The 19,728-nt window shown below is 38.2% G+C and overlaps 1 protein-coding gene across 10 annotated transcripts in view; it reads left to right on the top strand.

Annotated features, from left to right (window-relative positions):
- Nucleotides 1-19,728, top strand: part of LOC121648203 (pleckstrin homology domain-containing family A member 7-like) — a 138,066-nt gene that overhangs the window by 66,369 nt on the left and 51,969 nt on the right. For all 10 annotated transcript variants that reach the window (XM_041998204.1, XM_041998197.1, XM_041998203.1 and 7 more), the window contains 2 exons: nucleotides 4,954-5,037; nucleotides 18,042-18,156. In XM_041998204.1, coding sequence (XP_041854138.1) covers nucleotides 4,954-5,037; nucleotides 18,042-18,156 — 199 coding nt within the window. The remainder of the gene's footprint in view (nucleotides 1-4,953; nucleotides 5,038-18,041; nucleotides 18,157-19,728) is intronic.

Raw genomic sequence — 19,728 nt, 5'->3', positions numbered from 1 at the left:
TAAATAAAATATGTTGTCATATTTATGTATGTTATATATATATATATATATATAAATGTAGCTGTAGCATTTTCTTGTCCTTTTTGTCACTGGGGCAGACTTAGTAATTACAATGTATGTATATATATTAAATGAGATAAAGTATCTATTTATTCTTCAGTGAGTGGTCAGTGTATTGAGTGACTCATGTCCACTGAAGTTGCTAATTTGAAAATATACCATCCTCACCCATGAATATACTAGAAAACAGTCTTTAAATAAGTGTCCACTGTAGTGTACACTATGGATCAATGGGTTAATTATTTTGTTTTTATGAGTCCTTTTAGAACAACTTTTTTTTTATATTGCTGTGTTATCTATTGTGGTGTGTGAAGGCTTGTTTTATTTTAATATGCATGAATTGCTTTTTTTTACTTTTTATTTTTTATCATATAAAGCACTTTTTGTTGCCTTTGGCATGAAAAGAGCTTTATAAATAAAGTTTGATTTAATTTTATTCGACTATAGCAGTAAGACGAGGGGGTGTGTCTCATTTGTGTTTGGAAATCAAAGTTTATGGAACAAGAAAAATGTTTAGATAAATGGAATAGCTCCACTGTATGCTTTTAGCTGATATTGTTTAAGATGCACTTACATTTAGCTTGGACAACAGATAATGTTCCATGTAAAATGTAAGAACACTGACCGAGCAGATGCTTTTAATCTGAAGACCTTTAAGCATATTGTTGATAATTCAATTAAAAGAAAAAAAAAAAAGAAGAAAAACTAAAAACCCAAATAAACTTAACTTTTTGGCATATAGTTTGCACTGTGAGCAATTAGATAATGTACCATGTTACTATTTGAAGCACTTAAATCCACAAAACACCTCGGGAGCACACTTCCAGATTCCACAGAGAAATTAGCTGCATAAAAAACGAAGACCTCATGTTTGACCTGAATTGATCATTTCGTGACTCATAGGAGCTGTTCATACAATGCATAAATGAAGGAGGAAATAAGGCTTCACCCTGCATGATTTAACCTGATTTCAAGATGATGATTGTTCAGAATGAGGATATAAAATGATCAGCCTATACTTCTTAAGCAGATGAACAGGAAAAGCCTCTTTTTTTTATTATATGTGACAGCTTGTTGATAATTGGCTCTGGTAGTATAATAGTGTACTTGGTTTTATCCTTTATTTATTACATCACTGCATTTATTGTTTTTCATTCAATAATATGCTCTTGTTCAAGCTGTAATAATCAGTTTAACATAACTTCGGCATTCAATTTTTATAGCTATATGAATTAAACCAGTCATGTTTATGCAACATTGTCCTTCTAACAACCTGGAAACATCTGTCTGCTACAGATGGAAATGGGTGGGTTGGCATGCTGAGCCTGAACCAGAATAGTGAATTTGCAGGCAGTAGCTCAGGAGGAAGAGCAGTCGTTTGCCAACCTGAAAGGTGGTGGGTTCCCCACATGCCGAAGTGTCCTTGGGCAAGACACTGAACCTCACATTGCCTCCAGTTGGGGGTCAAAGTTTATTCACCAGTGATGCATGTCTGAGCGATGTGAATTCACCCCTCTTACCAACGGTGTTGTCGTTACTCAGCTGATCCCTTTTTGCTGGCTTCATGTATATAAGGACTCAGTAATGTGGGACTGAGTTTCCTTTATTTGCCACGTTTGAATTACTGAGGAGCACTGAAGAGTAGCAGCCGCAAATTAACCAATTTTGATTTTTTTTTTGCCAATAAGGTAAAAACAATATGCAAAAAGGGCAGTTCTTGCTTCTTTACTTGCCTACATGATAACATTTCTGAAGGTATTGACTGAGAAGTTAGGGCTGAAGCACAGCAGAGAGGGAGGGGAATAATCTACAAGATTCAGCTGTTGAAATTTTCGATCCAAGCCCACCTTCTTCTGAATATCAAATTCTACCCTAAAATAGTGAATTTAGGTTGAAGCGATCACTCATTCATTGTTTAGTTAATGACACAAAATAGAACATTTTCCATTTAGGTTTTGACCACTGATGTTTTTATGTCAGGATGACACAGTGTACTATGTAAAGCTTTTAGTATTTGTTTCAACATTTTTCCTTTACACACCAGACCATCATTGCCTGCGTTGTTCTGAAATGACACAATCACATCTATAGAGTCTTGTACTATTTTAAACCTCACTGCAGAATGAATTCACTGCCACTGATAAACAACCTCTCAGGATACTTACATGCTGTTCCAGTTCATGGTGTGTGAGCAGTCTGACATGGATTTATCAGTTTCCCAGGAGAAGTGTACCGCATATCAGTTCACACACAAATGAGCCTTTCTGTGAATGTGTGCGATCAATATCTAAATTTACTGTTGTGTTGACCGACAGCGTTTAAGGTGATAAATTCCTTTTTTCCGTTTTCATGGACTGGAACAGAGAGTTAATAGGTTTAACATGTAACTTTTAACTTCATGAGATCACTATGAATTCTGGAGGTACCTATTAGTTCTCTCACATTTGTGCAAATGAAAGACATTTGTACAGCTGTCATCACTGCAAAAGAACATTATTGAAATCCAGTTTGGTTTTTCTTCTGAGATTAACACGTCTTCTATCACCCGTTTCTTTTTTCTGATCAAAACTAAAAATCTACAACCATGGCAAAGTCCTCTAAACAGACTGGTCGGTATTTTAAAATTCATGTTTTATTAATAATTCTGGCTATTCTGCTTTTTGGAAATACAATCTTTAACATGGTGGGAAGAAATTCTTGAACACTTTTTCCTACAATATTAAGAATGTAACTTTTAAACCTTGAACAGGTTGTAAAATATTTCGGACCTGTAACCAAACACATGCATGATCTCCTGTACGGATGAGTAAAACAGTGTTCACACACTTCTTCTGCCATTTAGCATCAACTGTCAGGTTTTTTGTGGTGCTGCCAGGAGCGTCTCAGTCATAACTCAGTTCTACAGAGGCCTGTCAGCGCAATCTGTTCCTCTTTTCTTTCCACAGCTGATTGAGAATAAATCCTTCCTCTTTAGACAATTATTAATAGTCACAGTCTATCAGACTGAGATAGTGAAGTACAATGGATTGATCAGTTCAGGATTCGGTAAAAGTGCAAAATTGTAAAAACATGATAGAGTAATACCCACTTTTGACGAGTATTATATGTCCTTCCTATGCTTTATAGCAGAGAAATAGTAAAATTAGATTAAAGGATGTACATACTGCATATTATATGTATTAGTAAAATCCAAATGGCAGTTTGAGCAAGCCCCTGGGGATTGTGGGATGAAAAAAAAAGTTTCCTCATATAAAGGCAAAACTTTCTGTAGAACTAGACATGGGGAAGTGTTCAACCATTTGGGGTAAGAGGACAGCAATGAAAGGCAATGAAGAATAACACTGGATGCATCAGTCAAGCCATCAAGTGCAGATCTAAAACTGCAGCCAAAGATTTTACAGCAGAAAATCTAGAAGTCCGGTCTACAAAGAAGTAGTTTTTCTATGTTTCTTATAGTTTGGCCAGTTATTATTCTAATATATTTCTTTGACTGTGATAGACTACTGACAAACAGACTACTATTTTTTTTCTTTTGGACTTATGCTCCTTGAGTTCTGATATCAGTGATATCTGCTGTTCTCTCTCTCGGATCTAGAGGGATAGAAAAGCACTGATTTTATAATTATTTAGGGGGAAAACTGAAATAATTCTCTCTCAACTCTACCTGGGTTTTACTGTCATGTACTAATAGCACAAACACTAATAAACAAACATAACAATGTAGTTGTAAGCAGTGTTTTCCCATCTCGGCATCACAGAACTGAGAGTGATGAAAGGCTCCTGTAAGTTTCCTGTGACAAGAGGTTTTGTTCTCATGCTGTGAGCTAATAACAGCATTGTGAGTTCCTGTTGTGGGGCGTGCTGCTGCCATGTCACAGGGTCTCCTGGGAAACCTGTAGGACCTTTTTCTCCAGCATCAAGCAGGAGTCTGTAAAACATGAGTAATGTGAGCTGCTACTGAAGAGAAAACAATGTTATTATGTATTGATTGTATTTAGAGCTTTGAAAGGGTCCTGAACCTTCACACATGTGTTCTGCTAAGTGTGTGTGGTGTCATTCATCAGAATTTTTTTGCCTCTGTTGGTCACAACTAAGCAGCTCTTCTGGAGAACCTGAGGAAAAAGAACTTTTGTTGGAGTTTGTTTAGCGATAATGATTATGGTGCGAGGATGTACACATTTCTTTGTAGTAGGACTGAGGTTATTTTATTTGCCAGTGTGAGGTCTTTTTGTCCACCTTTTCTTAGTTTCCCTCCTATCAATTGCTTGCTTTTTAGTTGTGGTCATTTTTTGGACCCAAAAGTGTAAAAAAATATTAACATATGTACCTTTTGCAATAAAAAAAATGACATCTTTTTTTTTAATGAACAATAGTTGAAATTCTAAATGACAATTAAATGATTTCCTGTTTGGCTACTCTGACAGTTTTGTTCTGGCTCGGATACAGACTCATGCTCACACATACACCCACACAGTGACCCTCCATGCAACCCGATGTTGTTTACCCAGTCGGGAGCTTTTACACTTTGAATGACTGACTGAGTCTATGACTGATGGAGGCTCGGGTCTGCGCTGTCCAGCATTTGTGCTGATCCCAACACTTTGGTCCACACATGCTGCGCAGGATGGTTTGGGTGGGGTGAGTGAGTGGGAGGGGGTCCTGCAGCCAGTCCTGACATTCTACACGGGGCTGGGAAAGTCAGGGACGAAGGCCCATCAGGGTGGGGAGGTTGGACAGAGCTCCTAAGCCTGCTTCTCTTCTGGGGAATGATCGGCTCTCGCACGTTGTTGTGAACAAAGCAGGGGTGACAATCCAATGTGATGCCTTCAGTGTTTACAGTGCAACAGAAGTTGCTAATTTAGTCTTCTTTCTCTCCTCCCTCTGTCACTTCAGCCATAACCAGAGGACCACATCATTTCGCCATCCTATAACGGGACAGATTTCCCCAGAGAACGTGGACTACATCCTGCAAGAACAGTGAGTGACTGAATTTGTTACTTTATTGCAGCTGCAACTTCAGCCAGAATAAAAATTTAATTTTAACTCAGAAACTTTAGGCATTTGATAAAATTTACTTTTTCTTCTGTCTGTGGGGATCTATAAACGTTTTCACTTTTTCACTTTTTTTTTTTAAATAATTAAAGGATCCTGCAAATGAGTAAAGCCTAAAAGACCCCCCAAAAATCCCAAAATCCTTTTCTCTCACTATGTTTAATGGTTTTCTGGTTTTCTGTTGTCCATTGACTTATATTAGGCAGATTTTTCTGCTTGACAGTGACTTTGGAAAGATGTTACCCTTGTCTTAAAGTTAGCTTTTACAATTCTCTCGAGTTTAGCTGGATATTCTGTCTCGTCGGTCGGTGGATGGCGGATTCTATAAAAGTTTAGGAATATTTAAAGTCGAGCTGTGTTCCTTTCATTTCTGGGCTGATGTTTGATAAAAGAAATGAAAAGAGAACATTTTTAAGGGATTTCTCAAGGACAAGCAACGATGTTGGAGTGTCATTACTGCCTTGTAGTGTTGCAGGGATAAGGACATTCCTCGATCTCTTGCTCGCATTTGAAGCAAGTTCACTTTTATTTTGTCTTTGTCATGTCTTGCCAAAAGTTGGAATATATTACACATTAAATGTCCTTTAAACACAATCCAGCAACTAAGTATGTTAGCTTAGCTAAAAATCTGGGAGTGGATTGGGCAAAATATATAGCCTTGCTTTTTCTAATGTTAAAAAAAGAACTCACTGGTGGCCTGGAAGTAGAATTTGCTGACCTCGGACAAAGCTGGGTTAGCTAAGCTGAGCTCATCAACTGTTGTTTGGAGCTTCATGTAGCATGAGTGTTGCTGTCCTTCTGATCGATCTCTTGACAAGGGGGTATGAGCACTTTTCCTAAACTGCTGAACTACATCTTTATTCCAATAGTGAACAGAGTTTCTGTGCTAACTTTGTTAACACAATTGGAAAGGGTATTTCATTTCTCTGCAAGGGCTGTTCAGGAGCTGGTCCAGTTGACAACTTAAGAAAATGAAAGACCGAATAGGAGTAGAGAGCCCCTTTTTATATTTTTAGAAACTAAAGTCATATTACTTTTGTGCTATGGAGGTTTCAAGTCCTGATCCATTCACATGTAAAGCATATAAATGAGAAACTGTTCTTTGCTAATAACAACAAGCAAACCTGACATGTTAATAATAAAGCATCAACTATGAGCATAGATTTGAAATGATTATAGCTAGTGGGAAAATAGTGCTGTCTGTTTTATTTTGTGTGTCTGCAGAGCAGAGAGGACACAGATGAAGTGAGGTAACCCTTTAATGGAGCCAAAAACTACTTATTACTGTAGGTGCAATAATGGCTTCCCACAGTGTTCATTTGCTTAAACCACAAATGGATGGATCTTGACCCCAAAAATCTGAAAGCCAGAACAAAATATCCAAATGCCTCTCTAAAGAGTAGAGACGTTGCTAAAAGCTCAGTTATTGGTGGACAGAAAACAATGCAACAGAAAACAAAGCACGCTCACACCTACAGCCAATTTAGAAACACAATTAGCCTAATATAGAGGAAACCCACTCAGACACATGGAGAAAATACAAACTTTACGTGCCTGTGTTCTTTTTACACTATCTTGCTCTCCTCTTTATTTAACACACAACTTCTTTAGGTTACAGTAGCTTACAATAATAAACCTCCAGCAACATAAAATACATGAATGTCATGAGTTGCTGGTGGAATAATTGAAATAGTCATAATAAGAAATGTAATTGATAAAGGAGGATGTTGTTAAGATGGATAAATCCTGTGTGTCTGCAGGCAACATTTGTTGTTAACATCAAATAAAAAGTAAAAGGTTACACTGATATTACCAATGCTTCCATCTAAATGGGAAGCCATTTATCACGTTACTTTTTTCCCCCCTCGTTCTTAAGTTCTGTAATTGTTGCAATTGTTGTCTGAGTGTTTGGTTAATATTTTATGTGGCTGAGTCACCTTACTGTGCAGTTTCCTCTGAGGCACCATGGCTGTTGCTGTTCCTGAGAATGAATTTAACTTATTGTTTCTTGTTAGACCTGGGTTTGGCCCCTGCAGGCCTTGAATGATCAAGTCTTGTACTTTTTGCACAAATGGCAGTGGGTGAATTTAAACGTGTAAAACAGCTCAAGCTTTTGATTACAGCTCTATGGGCTCAACATAAAGTTAAAGATTTTGCAGCTGTAAATGAGTGTTTGCAAATAAGTTCAGAGTTTTATTTGAAAAATCCAAGTTTGCAAATATGCAGAAAAAGATTCACTTGGATGTAAAAAAGATTAGTATTTATGGAAAATGATAACAGATGTGAAGCACAAGACTGAACTCATTTTATTTCTATCTGATTGGATGGTGACTAATCAAACTGGCCAATCAGAGAGCAGACAGCTTCCTGCCCTGCTTAAAGGGTAGAAAATACATTTTTAAGGACAGATGGTGGTGAAATTGTGTCTCAAAGTGAATATGATAAACCAATATTTTCAGTCTCTAAATTCCAGCAGCAGGTGCTGTAACCTGGTAATGTGGTCTAGGTTCCCAAGAATTCAGTGGAATTGCCCTTTACACATATGCTTAGCGTTGTTTATTTACGCATTGACAGCACTTCAGAGAAGTTCTTTCTGACATTGCTCTATTGTTGGCTGGAATTGTGTTGAGAGAGCAAGGACTGTTTAGCCGATACAGTGACAGTGAGCTGAGAGCGCGCTGGTCACTGTCAATCCAAATATGTGTACACAGTGGATTAATAGGCTCTCACAACGATTCTCTGCTCTGTGTTATTCCCTCGCAGTCCAAAAATACCTCCTCCCGATGTGTGTTTTGACTCGTGGGCACTAGTTTACTCGCTTGTGTCATGTACATGCACTCTGTGTTTACCATGTCTGTACTCCGTTTTCATGCATGTGGTCGGTTTGCGAGTGCGCCCCTTTTGGAAATGCCAGATTGGAATGTCTATTCAACTTGTAAAATGTAAAGGAACGTATCTGCAGGTACCCCTCAACGGACTCGACATTGGACTCTGCGTTCACGTGCAGAGCAGATGTCTGACAGCAGAGTAGCCTGCCACTACTGCGCTTCTGGAGGTGGCAATGCCAGTTGAATTAAGAAATATTGATGTTGCCTATGTGAAACAATTTACTTCTCGGCATTTTGAAGGCATGGCGCGGACAATATAGTCATGGTGAATGTAGGGAAAACACTGCTTTCTGTTTAGGAAACTTTAAAATGTTCATCATGTAAAAGAAAACGTAAATAATACATTTCTGTCTGTTCTGACATTAAACTAGCACATAGATTTTCAAACCAAATATTTTTAGAACTTAGTTCAAATAACCAAGGCAGTACAGTCTGACTTAATCATAGTCTCACAATGTAGGTCAATCTGTTGTTACACCCCTAATGGAAACCCATGTTTTCCTAACGTCTTGGTAGACTCCGGTGTACCCAGCTGCAAGAAAATCAATTCTCATCATTCTTTCACTTATTTTGTATCTTTCTCACACTGAAGTGTGGGAGTGTGTCTCTGTCAGCCAGGCCTATCTGGTGGCGACCTCAGACACCTGTTAACGTCCTCAGGTCTACCCTCTTGTGTCGGCCATTGGGCTTTGTCACATCTGTCCAATGAGACTCTGGTTTGAGCCTTTTTATCTTGTCCTCTGATTCTCTCCCTTTTCACATCTTTCCTCTTCATATTTCTTTTTCTGTCCCGTTTCCTCATTTCTTCTTGCTCTGACTCATTGTCTCTCCCACTCTATTTTTCCGTCTACCTCTCCATTTTTCAATCCTAGACAGTGAAGGACCAGGTTACATCTTTCCTCACTATATTCTGATGGATCTGCCTTATTAACAGCCGTGTAGGCGTGAAGCAGGCCTGTCCAAACCACTATGATAATGTGTCAGTACAACACACAAACACACTGTAACCGTGTGTGTGTGTGTGGCTGTGAAAATAGATTTTGAACACATTTCTGATGAAAGGCTGTAGTGGAATTACTCTGTATGACCACTTGGGAAAACAACATTGCTCTGGGTGATGTTGTATTCATGAACACAAGGATGTACATTATTGTGAGGCTTAACTTAGTAAAACCATAACTGTGAGGCCCTCTTCATTCCTGGAGTAAAAGGACTTGAGGGTAATGCATTAAAGCTTTAACAGGCAAGTTAAATCTACATACTGAACAAGGAATTTTCTGCAAAGAATTCCTAGAGGAAAATAAGTATTTTAATTACACCGTGTTTCAAATTATTATGTATATGCTGTTTTTGCTAATTAACCATAAATAATCAATTCCAATGACAGTAAATACAATTTTAATAGGCAAGGCAAGGCAAGGCAGTTTATTTGTATAGCACATTTCATGTACAGGACAATTCAAAGTGCTTTACATAAAACAAAGACTTTACAGATATTTATAATATTACAGATATTTATAATATATATTTATATATATATAATAAATAATAATTATATTAAGTTATATAAAAATCTAAATTTTATTGAAAAAACTACCAATGACGAAAACTTATTTTCCAATCACAAAATCAAATCAAACTAAACTTTATTTATATAGCACTTTTAATGCATGATTAAGGTGTGAGAAAGTACTTAAAGTATACAACACATGTGGGATTTAAAGTCACAGACGCTGCCATGTGCACAACCCCACCCTGCCACAAAGTTTCGCGTTAAATATTAAATAACCCATTTAGCTCTTCATTGCACATAAAAACTTTTTTCTTGTTCTTGTGGCCTCAAAAATAAGCTTCACACAGAGTATGTAACAAGCTTAAATGGACACAGAACCCTACCCTCTCTAAACTGTCTCTACAAATAAAATAACCTTATAAATGAACATGTCTTGGCACCAGGTGAGGAAATAGAGTCCTTCCACACCAAGAGCCACCACACCCACGACCACAGAAGCCTTCACCACAGAACCCACCCAGGCCCAGGCAGACTGTGGCCCACACTACAACCATAGGGCCGCAGTGCAGTGCCCTGGCCACCCAGACAGGGACAGTCACCATGGCAACGACCCCACAGTCAGGTCAGGGGTATGGACAGTACAGTATGTCTCTTTACGGACAAAGCTCTTGCTTCTTGTGGCATGTGTAACAAGTTTAACTCTGCTCTTCACCTATTTGCTGTCACTCTCAAGCGAGCCGCAGTAGAACCGGACAGGAAGTTGGGACTCCAGTGTTTGTTTTTCAGAATTAATTTATTTGCAGAGCAATGTTACATTTCCTGAGTACAATATCACACTCTTATTATGGTCTGTAAATGTGCACAAATATAGACTTTATGTTCATATGGATATAATATATAAAATTTATATTTGTAACATCTAAAAATAAATCATAATTCTAAAGGTATGGCTGCTTTTAATTAGCTGTGGCAGTGCGCCACAATCATTTACGTGTAGCAGAAACCCTGAACACAGTTATTCAGCTTCACAATAGCATAAAACACAAACCTGGGAGGCTGAATAGGCTAGTTAACATAACAAACCAGCGACTCCAACAAGCAAGCTACCGGTAAGCAAGCTTCACCAAGCTCCTGATCTCATTCCATATCACTGAATCCACTGAATGTTTTATCCTCTGTGTTGTTTCTGAACAACTCTGCCAACTTCTGCACGATTACCATTTTCGGCTGCGTATTTTACTACCTGCAGTTTGTAATCTGCGAAATAGGATTTTGTTATTGAGGGCATTTTGTTTGAGTTCAGTCTTCCTCAGTTGTCTTTTTGCTAATGTTTCAGTTAATTTTTTTTTGTGGTACAACGGCAGCAAATGTCGTGGTTATTACAAGCCTAGAGCATCCTCTCATGGCTTTAGATGGTAATATTTACTCCTTGGTTCATGTCAGTAATTAAGATTTAAAAACATGTTAAATTATATATGTATATTTACGAATAAAAGTGCAACTTATAGTCCAGAAAATACAGCATGTCTTGAGCCTCTTTTAACAAAACATCAACAGTCTCTGCACCCATAATGGTGAAACGAGGCCCTGCCACAGGTTTTGTTACTAATATTGGAAACAACCAAAAGGCCAGTACCAGAGGACCACAAAGTCCTCAAGGGTTTATAATGTAAAAGCAGGTCAGATAAATAAGAAGGCAATTTAGACATTGTAAATGACTAAAAAAAACATTAAAATGGATCCTCAAATGCACAGGGAGCCAATGCAGCGATTTCAAAACTGGTGTAATGTGTTCCCACCCTTTGGGTGTTTGTATATGTGGCAGCTGTAGCTCAGGAGGAAGAGAAGTCGTCTTTCGGCAAGACAATTAACACCCCCCGTTAATTGTCCCGATGTGCCTATCGGGGTGTGTGTGAATGGGTGAATGTGATAAGTAGTGTAAAGCGCTTTGAGTGGTCAAACTGACTGGAAAAGCACTATATAAGTACAAGTCCATTTACCGTTTATCAGGTTTGATAAAACCGCAGAGGTAATTGCTAAGAGGGGACAACAAAGAATCAAGCTGATTAGGAAGCTCAGCTCTTTTAATGTTTCTGACAGACTTTTATGTAAGTTTTGTCATTCCTTTATTGAAAGTGTTTTAACAGTCTCTTACTTGTTGGTTTTACGAATTGTCAGTGAAAGACAAGAATATTTTAAGCTCAATTGTAAACATCTGTTCCAAGATCATAGGAGTCCAGATGACTGACCTTAGCTCTCTTTATAAAAAAAAAAAAAAAAAAAAAGAATTGTCCAAAAGGCCAGACAGATTATGAGACGTTCTTACCATATGCTAAACCACAAATTTTATTTAATGCCCTCGGGATGACGCTACCTTACCCCACTTTGGAAAACAAACAGATAAGTGAGTTCTTTTATTCCTTCTGCCGTTACGCTTAACACTACTGATGTCAGCGAGTAAACATGGCCAAGCATTCTATTTATTATTTTATTGATTATTTATTCTCCATGATGACCTATGTGTTTGCTGCTTTTTGTCCTTATGTGGTCACTGATTGCTGTTGACAGAGTGCCTAAATGTTTATGTTTGTGATAGTTTTTTATGTTACTGTCTGGTAGACTGTAAACTGAACTGCCCTTCGGGGATAAATAAAATTCCAAATTCCAAATAGTTTAAACTGTAGGTCTGTCGTCACAGTTTTCCTAACATATTTTGTTTCAGTGCTTGGCACAACACATTAGTGATGGATATATACTACCTTATGTTGTGGAATTAAGAATTAATTTTGTAGCAATTGTTTCATCAATCCACATTAATTTTCCTGAGATAATTGGATATTTTGGTGCTTCATCTAACCCTGACCCAAAACATTAACTATGCTGCTATTCAAGACCTTGACAAGCTTGTGTGAATCTCACAGTTTTCAGTGAAGTTAAAGCATTTTCTCAAACATCAACCCAGTCTTTTAAAGCACACAAAGTTACCTGTACACACTGCCTCCTTCCTTTTACTGTTGGACTGTGAAACGCTCAGCTGTAACATAAAGATAACCTTTAGTTGCTGCCACCCTGTCAACTCCTGATGCTGGCACATGTGGACTAGCTTAAGCTAGCGGTATCTCTGAAATTTGTCACCTTCAGCTCCAGCTCCACCTGTGCCAGCATGTGGCCTTTTTAGAGGGATGTCAACATCAGCTTTGATGGAGGCATCAGCTCACACACCTTTAAAGCAAAGCTGAAGTTCAGTCTGAGAGGGTTGCAGTGTGCATTTGTGTGCGCGGAAGATTGCCAAGCAGGGATTATCATATATTCAGGTTGCTAAAGTGTCAGGACTTTTCAGTTTAAAAAAGACCTTTATCAGAATTTATTATGGCAGTAGGAGACATGGGACATCCTGGTGGCTATACCATATAAACGGAAGGCACTACACATTTGCTGCAGTAATAGTGTTTGCACAGAGTTTATCTAGCAGATTGATCTTAAAAAACAAATCAGAACACATGCTGTGCCTAGTTGATTAGTGGTGATATTGATGCAAATCAGTTAACCTAAACCAAACACAATTCATTCATATTTTTTCACAGCTATGTTACTAACAAAGGCTTTGGCAATAAATAAACTATTTACTTAACTAGTAATGTTTAAGGAAGAGATAGAAATTGACTGCTTTTTCTATTTGGTGTTTCTTATAGCTTAATAATGGTTGGATATTTTCTCTGTTTTACGAAAGCAGAGAATGTAAGCCAGGAAAAACTTTTCTGGTTGATTATTCTGTCTGATATTTGGCTCGAAGCACAGAATTCTTGGCTGTCACTCAACTTGTCTTGCACCATATTATTAAGTTATGATCCACAGTCCCTCTCCATGTTTTTAAAAAGCTCTTCGCTTGTCTTTTTCTGGTTGGAAACATATTTTTCTGTCTTTTGATAGTTTCCTTATGCACCGATATCGGACGTGGAGATTTAACTGAAGTTATGCCAGCAATGTATTGAGTGCAGGCATGTTGATTGATGCAGCATGATGATGCTTTGTTTGACCGTTGCCATAGCAGCAGTGTGGAATTGAAACAGGGGATGCAATTATAGGTGGAAAATGTCTCGAGGATTCTACTTGAGTATTCAAAACATGGTTGGCATATATTGGCTCCATTAATTTAGCCGCCTGACTTCCTCTTGCAGGTAAAGCAGTTACTGTGTAATAAATCCTTAATTTTTTGGAAAAGATGTTTTTCTTTTTTGTTTTGTTTTTGTTTTTTCTGAGTTGGCAATAAGAATATTGATACCAGTCTCATGTGATAGCTCAGTACACTGACTCCAGACACACAGTAAAGTTTTATTTTACCTATATATAAAACTGATGAACACTGGGCAGCCCAAGACAGGAGTCGGTGTAATACTTGCCATTGCAACATATGCTAAGACTGTTGGTTTCTTTGGGATTATATGCATATCTAAACATGCACGTTTAACTCCAGACTCAAGTTCATAAGAAAAAAAGAGAATTGCCAGTGGGGGTATTAATCTGAAACCAGCTATGTTCTGTTTGAAACATTTATGGCCTAATAAGCACCAGTGAGATGAGGAAAGTTAGCATTATCACAAAGGAACGTGTTTGGACTTAGCATGTTGATGTCCAGACAAATCAAGCCACAGGTCTTAGAAAAACATAGTAATTGTGCAGTTTTTGAGCCTTAGGGTAAAGTTGTGTATACTTATGTGGATCTCGTTGTTTAGTTGCATGCTCAGTGCTTAGGGTTGATATTTATTGTTGGACCTGACACATGTAGATATTCCTTTTTTTCCTTTATGGCTCCAACCCTCAACAAAGGAAAAAAAAAAACAGTAATTGACAGACAAAACAAAACAACAAAAAACAAATGGGCTGCAACAAAAAGCACCAATTTACTCCCATTATCATCACAGAGACGGATCCCTTTGATTGACTTGTTTAGAGAAAAGTGTCACAGAAGCTATATTTAAAGCTTAAGATGAAGACTTGTCCTTTTTATAAGTAATATTCCTCAAAAACTAGGAGAAAGGCTGTCTTCACTCATGTTTTTAAAGGAAAGATTTTAGCTCTCGCTGCTTGCCCTGACATCAGATTTGGAGAGAAGAATTGAGTTTAACAATGTGGCTGTGCTGAAATAATGATCACCACTCTTTGTTTGGAGAGGTGATGATGAAGTGCCTGTGTGTTCTTTCCCTCTCAGATAATTGATTGGAACAATTCTGAATGTTTCTGCACAATGCAAGCTGAAGGTGAATATTTTGAAATGTCAGCTGTGTCTGCGTGGGCTGCTGTTGATTTCTGACTTTTTTGTTTCCTTCCATATGCGTGTTTTACGTGCGTCTGCGGCTGGCGGAGGTTACTAAGTGAGTTTTTCTTGCCTTTTTTGAGGAGTATCATTAAACTGCAGGAAATGTCTTGTAAAATGTCAGAAACTTTATAACAATTACCTTTCCTGTCTGATCAAACCTCATTTGTGGCCTCATTGTTTGCAACGTAATCTTTCCCCTCACAGATCCTTGCTGCTAACTCTTGTGATTGCACTGTTTGTATTTGAGCCATCATTAGTGATATTTGTTGTTTACTTTTATTCTAATGATGGTCTGGGAGCATGAAGTTTGTTGGTGTATTTTTAAGCCCCTAGCCTTTGAAGTCACTTCAAAGAATTGTGTAAGGCTTGGGTCATTTCGGGTTGATGAGTGGATTTTTCTCAAGTGATCGCCCCATTAGGTTGCGTCCCTGCACCACATCCTTCCAGCCGTCAAAAGTAATTATTGGAAACCCTCCAGTGATTTAGTGTTGCACTTCAGTAAGGAGGGAGGGGGTGGGGGGTACATGAGGCTGATGAACTAAAATAGAAAAAGAGATTAAAATATCCCACCTTTCACTCTCCAGTGTAGGTCAAGCTACATAAAGGCGGCCCTTGTTTCAACATTTCAGACATCTTATGATGAGTAAAATGAACCTGAATTGTAATGCCAGAGGATCTAGGTATGCAACAGAGGGGTGTACCAAGAAAATATAGCTACAGTGGTGTTATGTGCTACAAATGTTCTCCTGCAACACAATGCCAATTAACCTAATAGCTGTGTATATTTCCTGCAAGGAGTACTTTAGCATGAAATGCAACGAATCCTCCGTGTTGGTATTAGCATTGTCTCTGCCCAGGCAAGGAAGCATTCTAGGTAGTTCAAAGATTACATGTTTTATTCATTACTGCTTGAAGTGCATGATTCTGCTTATTGGATGATTTTGTTGATCCCTTATTTTTATGACTTATCTAAGTCACTCAAGATGTCTATTTTTTGCTAGTCATAAGAGACACCTGACAAACTTAAAGTTTGTAATGCCGCAGTTTGACACAGCTCAAACCGCTTACTGTTGGACTTTGCTTGTGCAGTTACTTAAAGGTCAGAATTGCTAGGGAATATTAAGTGTTTGAATGAAGTGATTTTTTCCCCCTATCAGCCACTGCAATCAGCTTCCTCTTGTAGAAGCACTTCAATCAAAGCTGCTGCACTTGATTTGCTTTGTAGCAAACAGTATGTGGGGATAAGACTTCATTGTATGAATTTAAAATGTGATATCTTGATGTTTAGCAGCAAGGTGTCCTTACATTTCTTCTGTGTAAAACTAAATGTATGATTATCAAAGCCCTAAAGGTAAGGGGCTGAAATCCATGTAGGTCTTATTCTGTGATGCTCTTGTTACAGACTGGTGACTGGTACATGCAGCTTACCAACACTGGTGTGACTGCTGATTAAATGAATAATGGATTCAATGTAAAGCACTTCAGGTGTCCTAATAAGGGGTATATAAATCCAATTTATTATTATTTTTATAGACTGTATTTTGTTTCTTTCTCCAACTTGAAGATTTTTTTTTTTTATTCCACAAAGCTGTTTCCAACAACCAAGGACAGGCTGCGTGTTTTTCAAAAGAGAGATATGATGAACATGTTTCCTAATGATAAATGAGCATCTGTCAGATCATAACCCTCTCATTTTTAAAGTCAGTTGTAGTTAAAAAAAAAAAAAAAGAAAAAAGAAAAAGAGTTATAAATCATGTATCAGCTGCTTCTGCTTTCAGAAATCCTCATCAGTGTCCTTATATTTTTCACTTAGGTGCATAATTTGTATTGTTTTAATTAATTTTATAAAGTAAAATTTCCTAATCTTTGGCTTTATACACTTTCAGATATATTTTCTTGTAATAAATAAATAATTTAAGTTAATTATTTGTCAGTGTGAGAGTACAAAAGAAAGATGGATCAAATGGAAGAATTTGATTCATTGTCTCCTGAGGTGTGTGATCACTATGATCACTGTGTCAGTGTTTCCCACAGACCAGGTACCAATTTGTGGTGCTCCCCTGGTGCCGTTGATGGAATCAAGTGTGCAGGGAGTGGTGGTGGGTGGAGTCGGTCATCGGGGTGTTAAATATACACCTGTATGCGTATCTATCCTTCTTCAGTCACCTTCTGAGACTCTTTTAAAGCTACAAGGATTTGAAATTATTCAGTTCGATCTTAATTCTTTAAAGTAAGTTCTTAAGGACAGGAGATAACTAAGAACTAATCTCTTTCCATCTCACCAACAATCTCAGTGGTATTAATATCAGTTATAAAACCACCAGATGTGACGACTGAAGTTAAACAGTCATTATTGAACTCTGATCTGGCTAAAAAGGCTAAAAACACGTCATTGAAGTGTAAGTCTCTTTGCAGCTGTTAAAAAAAAAAAAAAAAGCAGCATCACCTATTTGTGCCCCCCTTTTCCTAGTCAGTGCCCCTGCCTTGGCCCCCCATTAGAACTTGTCTAGACCCGCCCCTGCATAGCTGATGTATAAATCCTTTTTATCACCTGTCAACTACTTTGTTAGAGAAGGGTCCTTCCACAAGCAATAAATTGGGTAAATATGTGCCAACCATGTGAACCATAAAGCGCTAGTTTCCTCTGTTGAATATTATGCAGAAAAAGTGTGGCCGTTAAAACACCATCACCCTCCATGGGTGTGACGCCCATGTGTTGTTCCACCAATGTTCTTTTTAAAGTCAAATCCGTCCATAGAGTCAGCCGGCTCATCTTGTTCCACACAATTAGATTATTTATCGCCAATAACATGCTAGTTTTGACAGCCTTATTTTTTTTTTATTTTAAAATTGCGTTCAAGGGGGTGGAATAAGTGGTGCCACACATTGGTCTATGTGTGAGAAACCCTGCTGTCTGGTCAATGACTGAATAAGTCATTCTGCTAGGCTGCAGAATAAGGATTTCTCAAATTCACCAAGGGTTTCAAGAGGGAAAAATTATTTAAAAGTTTAAACTTGATTATTGTGCTGCATCAAAAGCCTAACTCTACACCCCCTGAAAGAAAAGATTAATATAAACATTGCATAACTACTGAGGAAATCTATATCAAAACTACATCAGAGGTGCAGAAGCACCTACCTTCTGCCGGTCATGTCAATGCAGTGTATTGATTATATTGTGTTGTGTTTGTGTGTGTGTGTGTGTGTGCAGGCCTCAGGGTTCTCGTATAATGTCCAAACCCACAGGCGAACAGCTCTCTAGTACCACTGTCAGCGAGGCCTCCACAGCCATCACCTCCTCTACTGTGGACACTTCTGCCTCCAAGGTTAGTGTGGATGTCTGTTCTTGTGTTTGTGTGTGTCAGTTGTTCACTAATGTTAGTATCCTGGGCATTGAAAATAGTTCCATTCATCTTTTCTTCTTTGATTTGGGTTTTTGGCCTTGCCAGAGGACTGCTTGCTTGTAATTTACAAGTTCAGTTGTGTCACAGTTTAAACAAAATCTTCTCTTTTAGCTTCTCTGCTGCTCAGTCAAGTGTTAAACAGATAAAAGAAGTTAATTCTTCAGTCTTCACCAGTACAACAGGTAGTGCCCTGAAATCCTTAATTCATTGGTGAGAGGTCTGCCTTTTCATCCTGTTTTACACTGCAAGCCAGTAGTCTAGTTTCTCATAGAAACATCTATGCTGTGCAAATGCAAAAAGCAGACAGCAGCAAGTAAACTTGTTTGCAAACATAAATTGTTTTTGATGAATTAAGCCAGCTGAACTAATGTGCTAATTGATGATAACATGTTAAACTCAGCAGGTTCATGAGCCGAGTATAGCTCCAATTACCACTCATCATCTCAAGCTGACAGGTGCTTTTCTTGCAGTCAGACTGTCTTTACCAAAGGAAAACATGCCTACGGCTAGCAATCTTAATCACTTTTAAAATGTTATCTTTGTTGTGCTAGTCTTTAAATCTTGTTTTAATGCCTCTGATTTAAATGGTTGTCTATTTGTTTCCTTCCTTGTTTCCCTCCCTGTGCAGGGCTACACAATATTAGGAAGTCATGCAATACGCAGTATTATAGTTGAGTACTGCATTTATGGTATGACTTGCGATTCATAAATATATGGTGTTAATCTCTGGTGTATTAATGAGGGCTGCATTCCACCTTTGCACACATGCATGTTAGCTGGCTACATAGTTAGTTTGTTGTAGAACATGCACACAATCAGAAATTCCTCAAAGTGAAATGCAGAATAATAAACTATAAAATAAGTTTTATATTTGAACATGCAAACTATGTCTCAGGAGGGAACAATTTAGATGTCTGTACGGAGGCTACAGATTTTTGCAACATAAAGACACCCCTGTGGCTTTATCTTCCTGTTACTCTATATGTCACTCTTCCCTTCACACACATGTGCACACACATCTCTGCCGTTGCATGAAATCCTATCCTGCCCCATCAACAGGTGCAGCGGAGCAAGATTGAACACATGTCATTGGGTTCGGTGTGGAGATGACAGTGCATCCATCACAACACCCTTTCAGGTTTTTTTGCCCAGTGTTATCCTGGCCTGCAGCCATCCCAGGTGCTCTGGCATGTAACCCCTGCCACCAAACAGCAGTAAAACAACACAGAAGCCTCAATCTGACAAGAGCAACTCTTAATTCAAAGTGGCCCTTTTATGCTCATTTCAGGCTCATTTTTTAACATGTGAATCCACAAGAACAGCAATTAATTTTTCACAACCCCCTTTTTTTAAATTTTATATCAGTCTTCTCTGTAAGGCCTCAGATCAGCCTCTGCCAGAAACAAGCAGAATGAGACTCTTCCTCCCTGAGCCCCGCCTCCCCCTGATGTGGGCTGCCTCTGATTAGTTGTCAGGAGTGTACACATCAACTGT

This window comes from Melanotaenia boesemani, chromosome 10 (assembly GCF_017639745.1).
Source record: "Melanotaenia boesemani isolate fMelBoe1 chromosome 10, fMelBoe1.pri, whole genome shotgun sequence".
Lineage (NCBI taxonomy): Eukaryota > Metazoa > Chordata > Actinopteri > Atheriniformes > Melanotaeniidae > Melanotaenia > Melanotaenia boesemani.
Note: the sequence above shows the minus strand (reverse complement) of the source record. Positions and strands in the feature narration are given on the sequence as shown.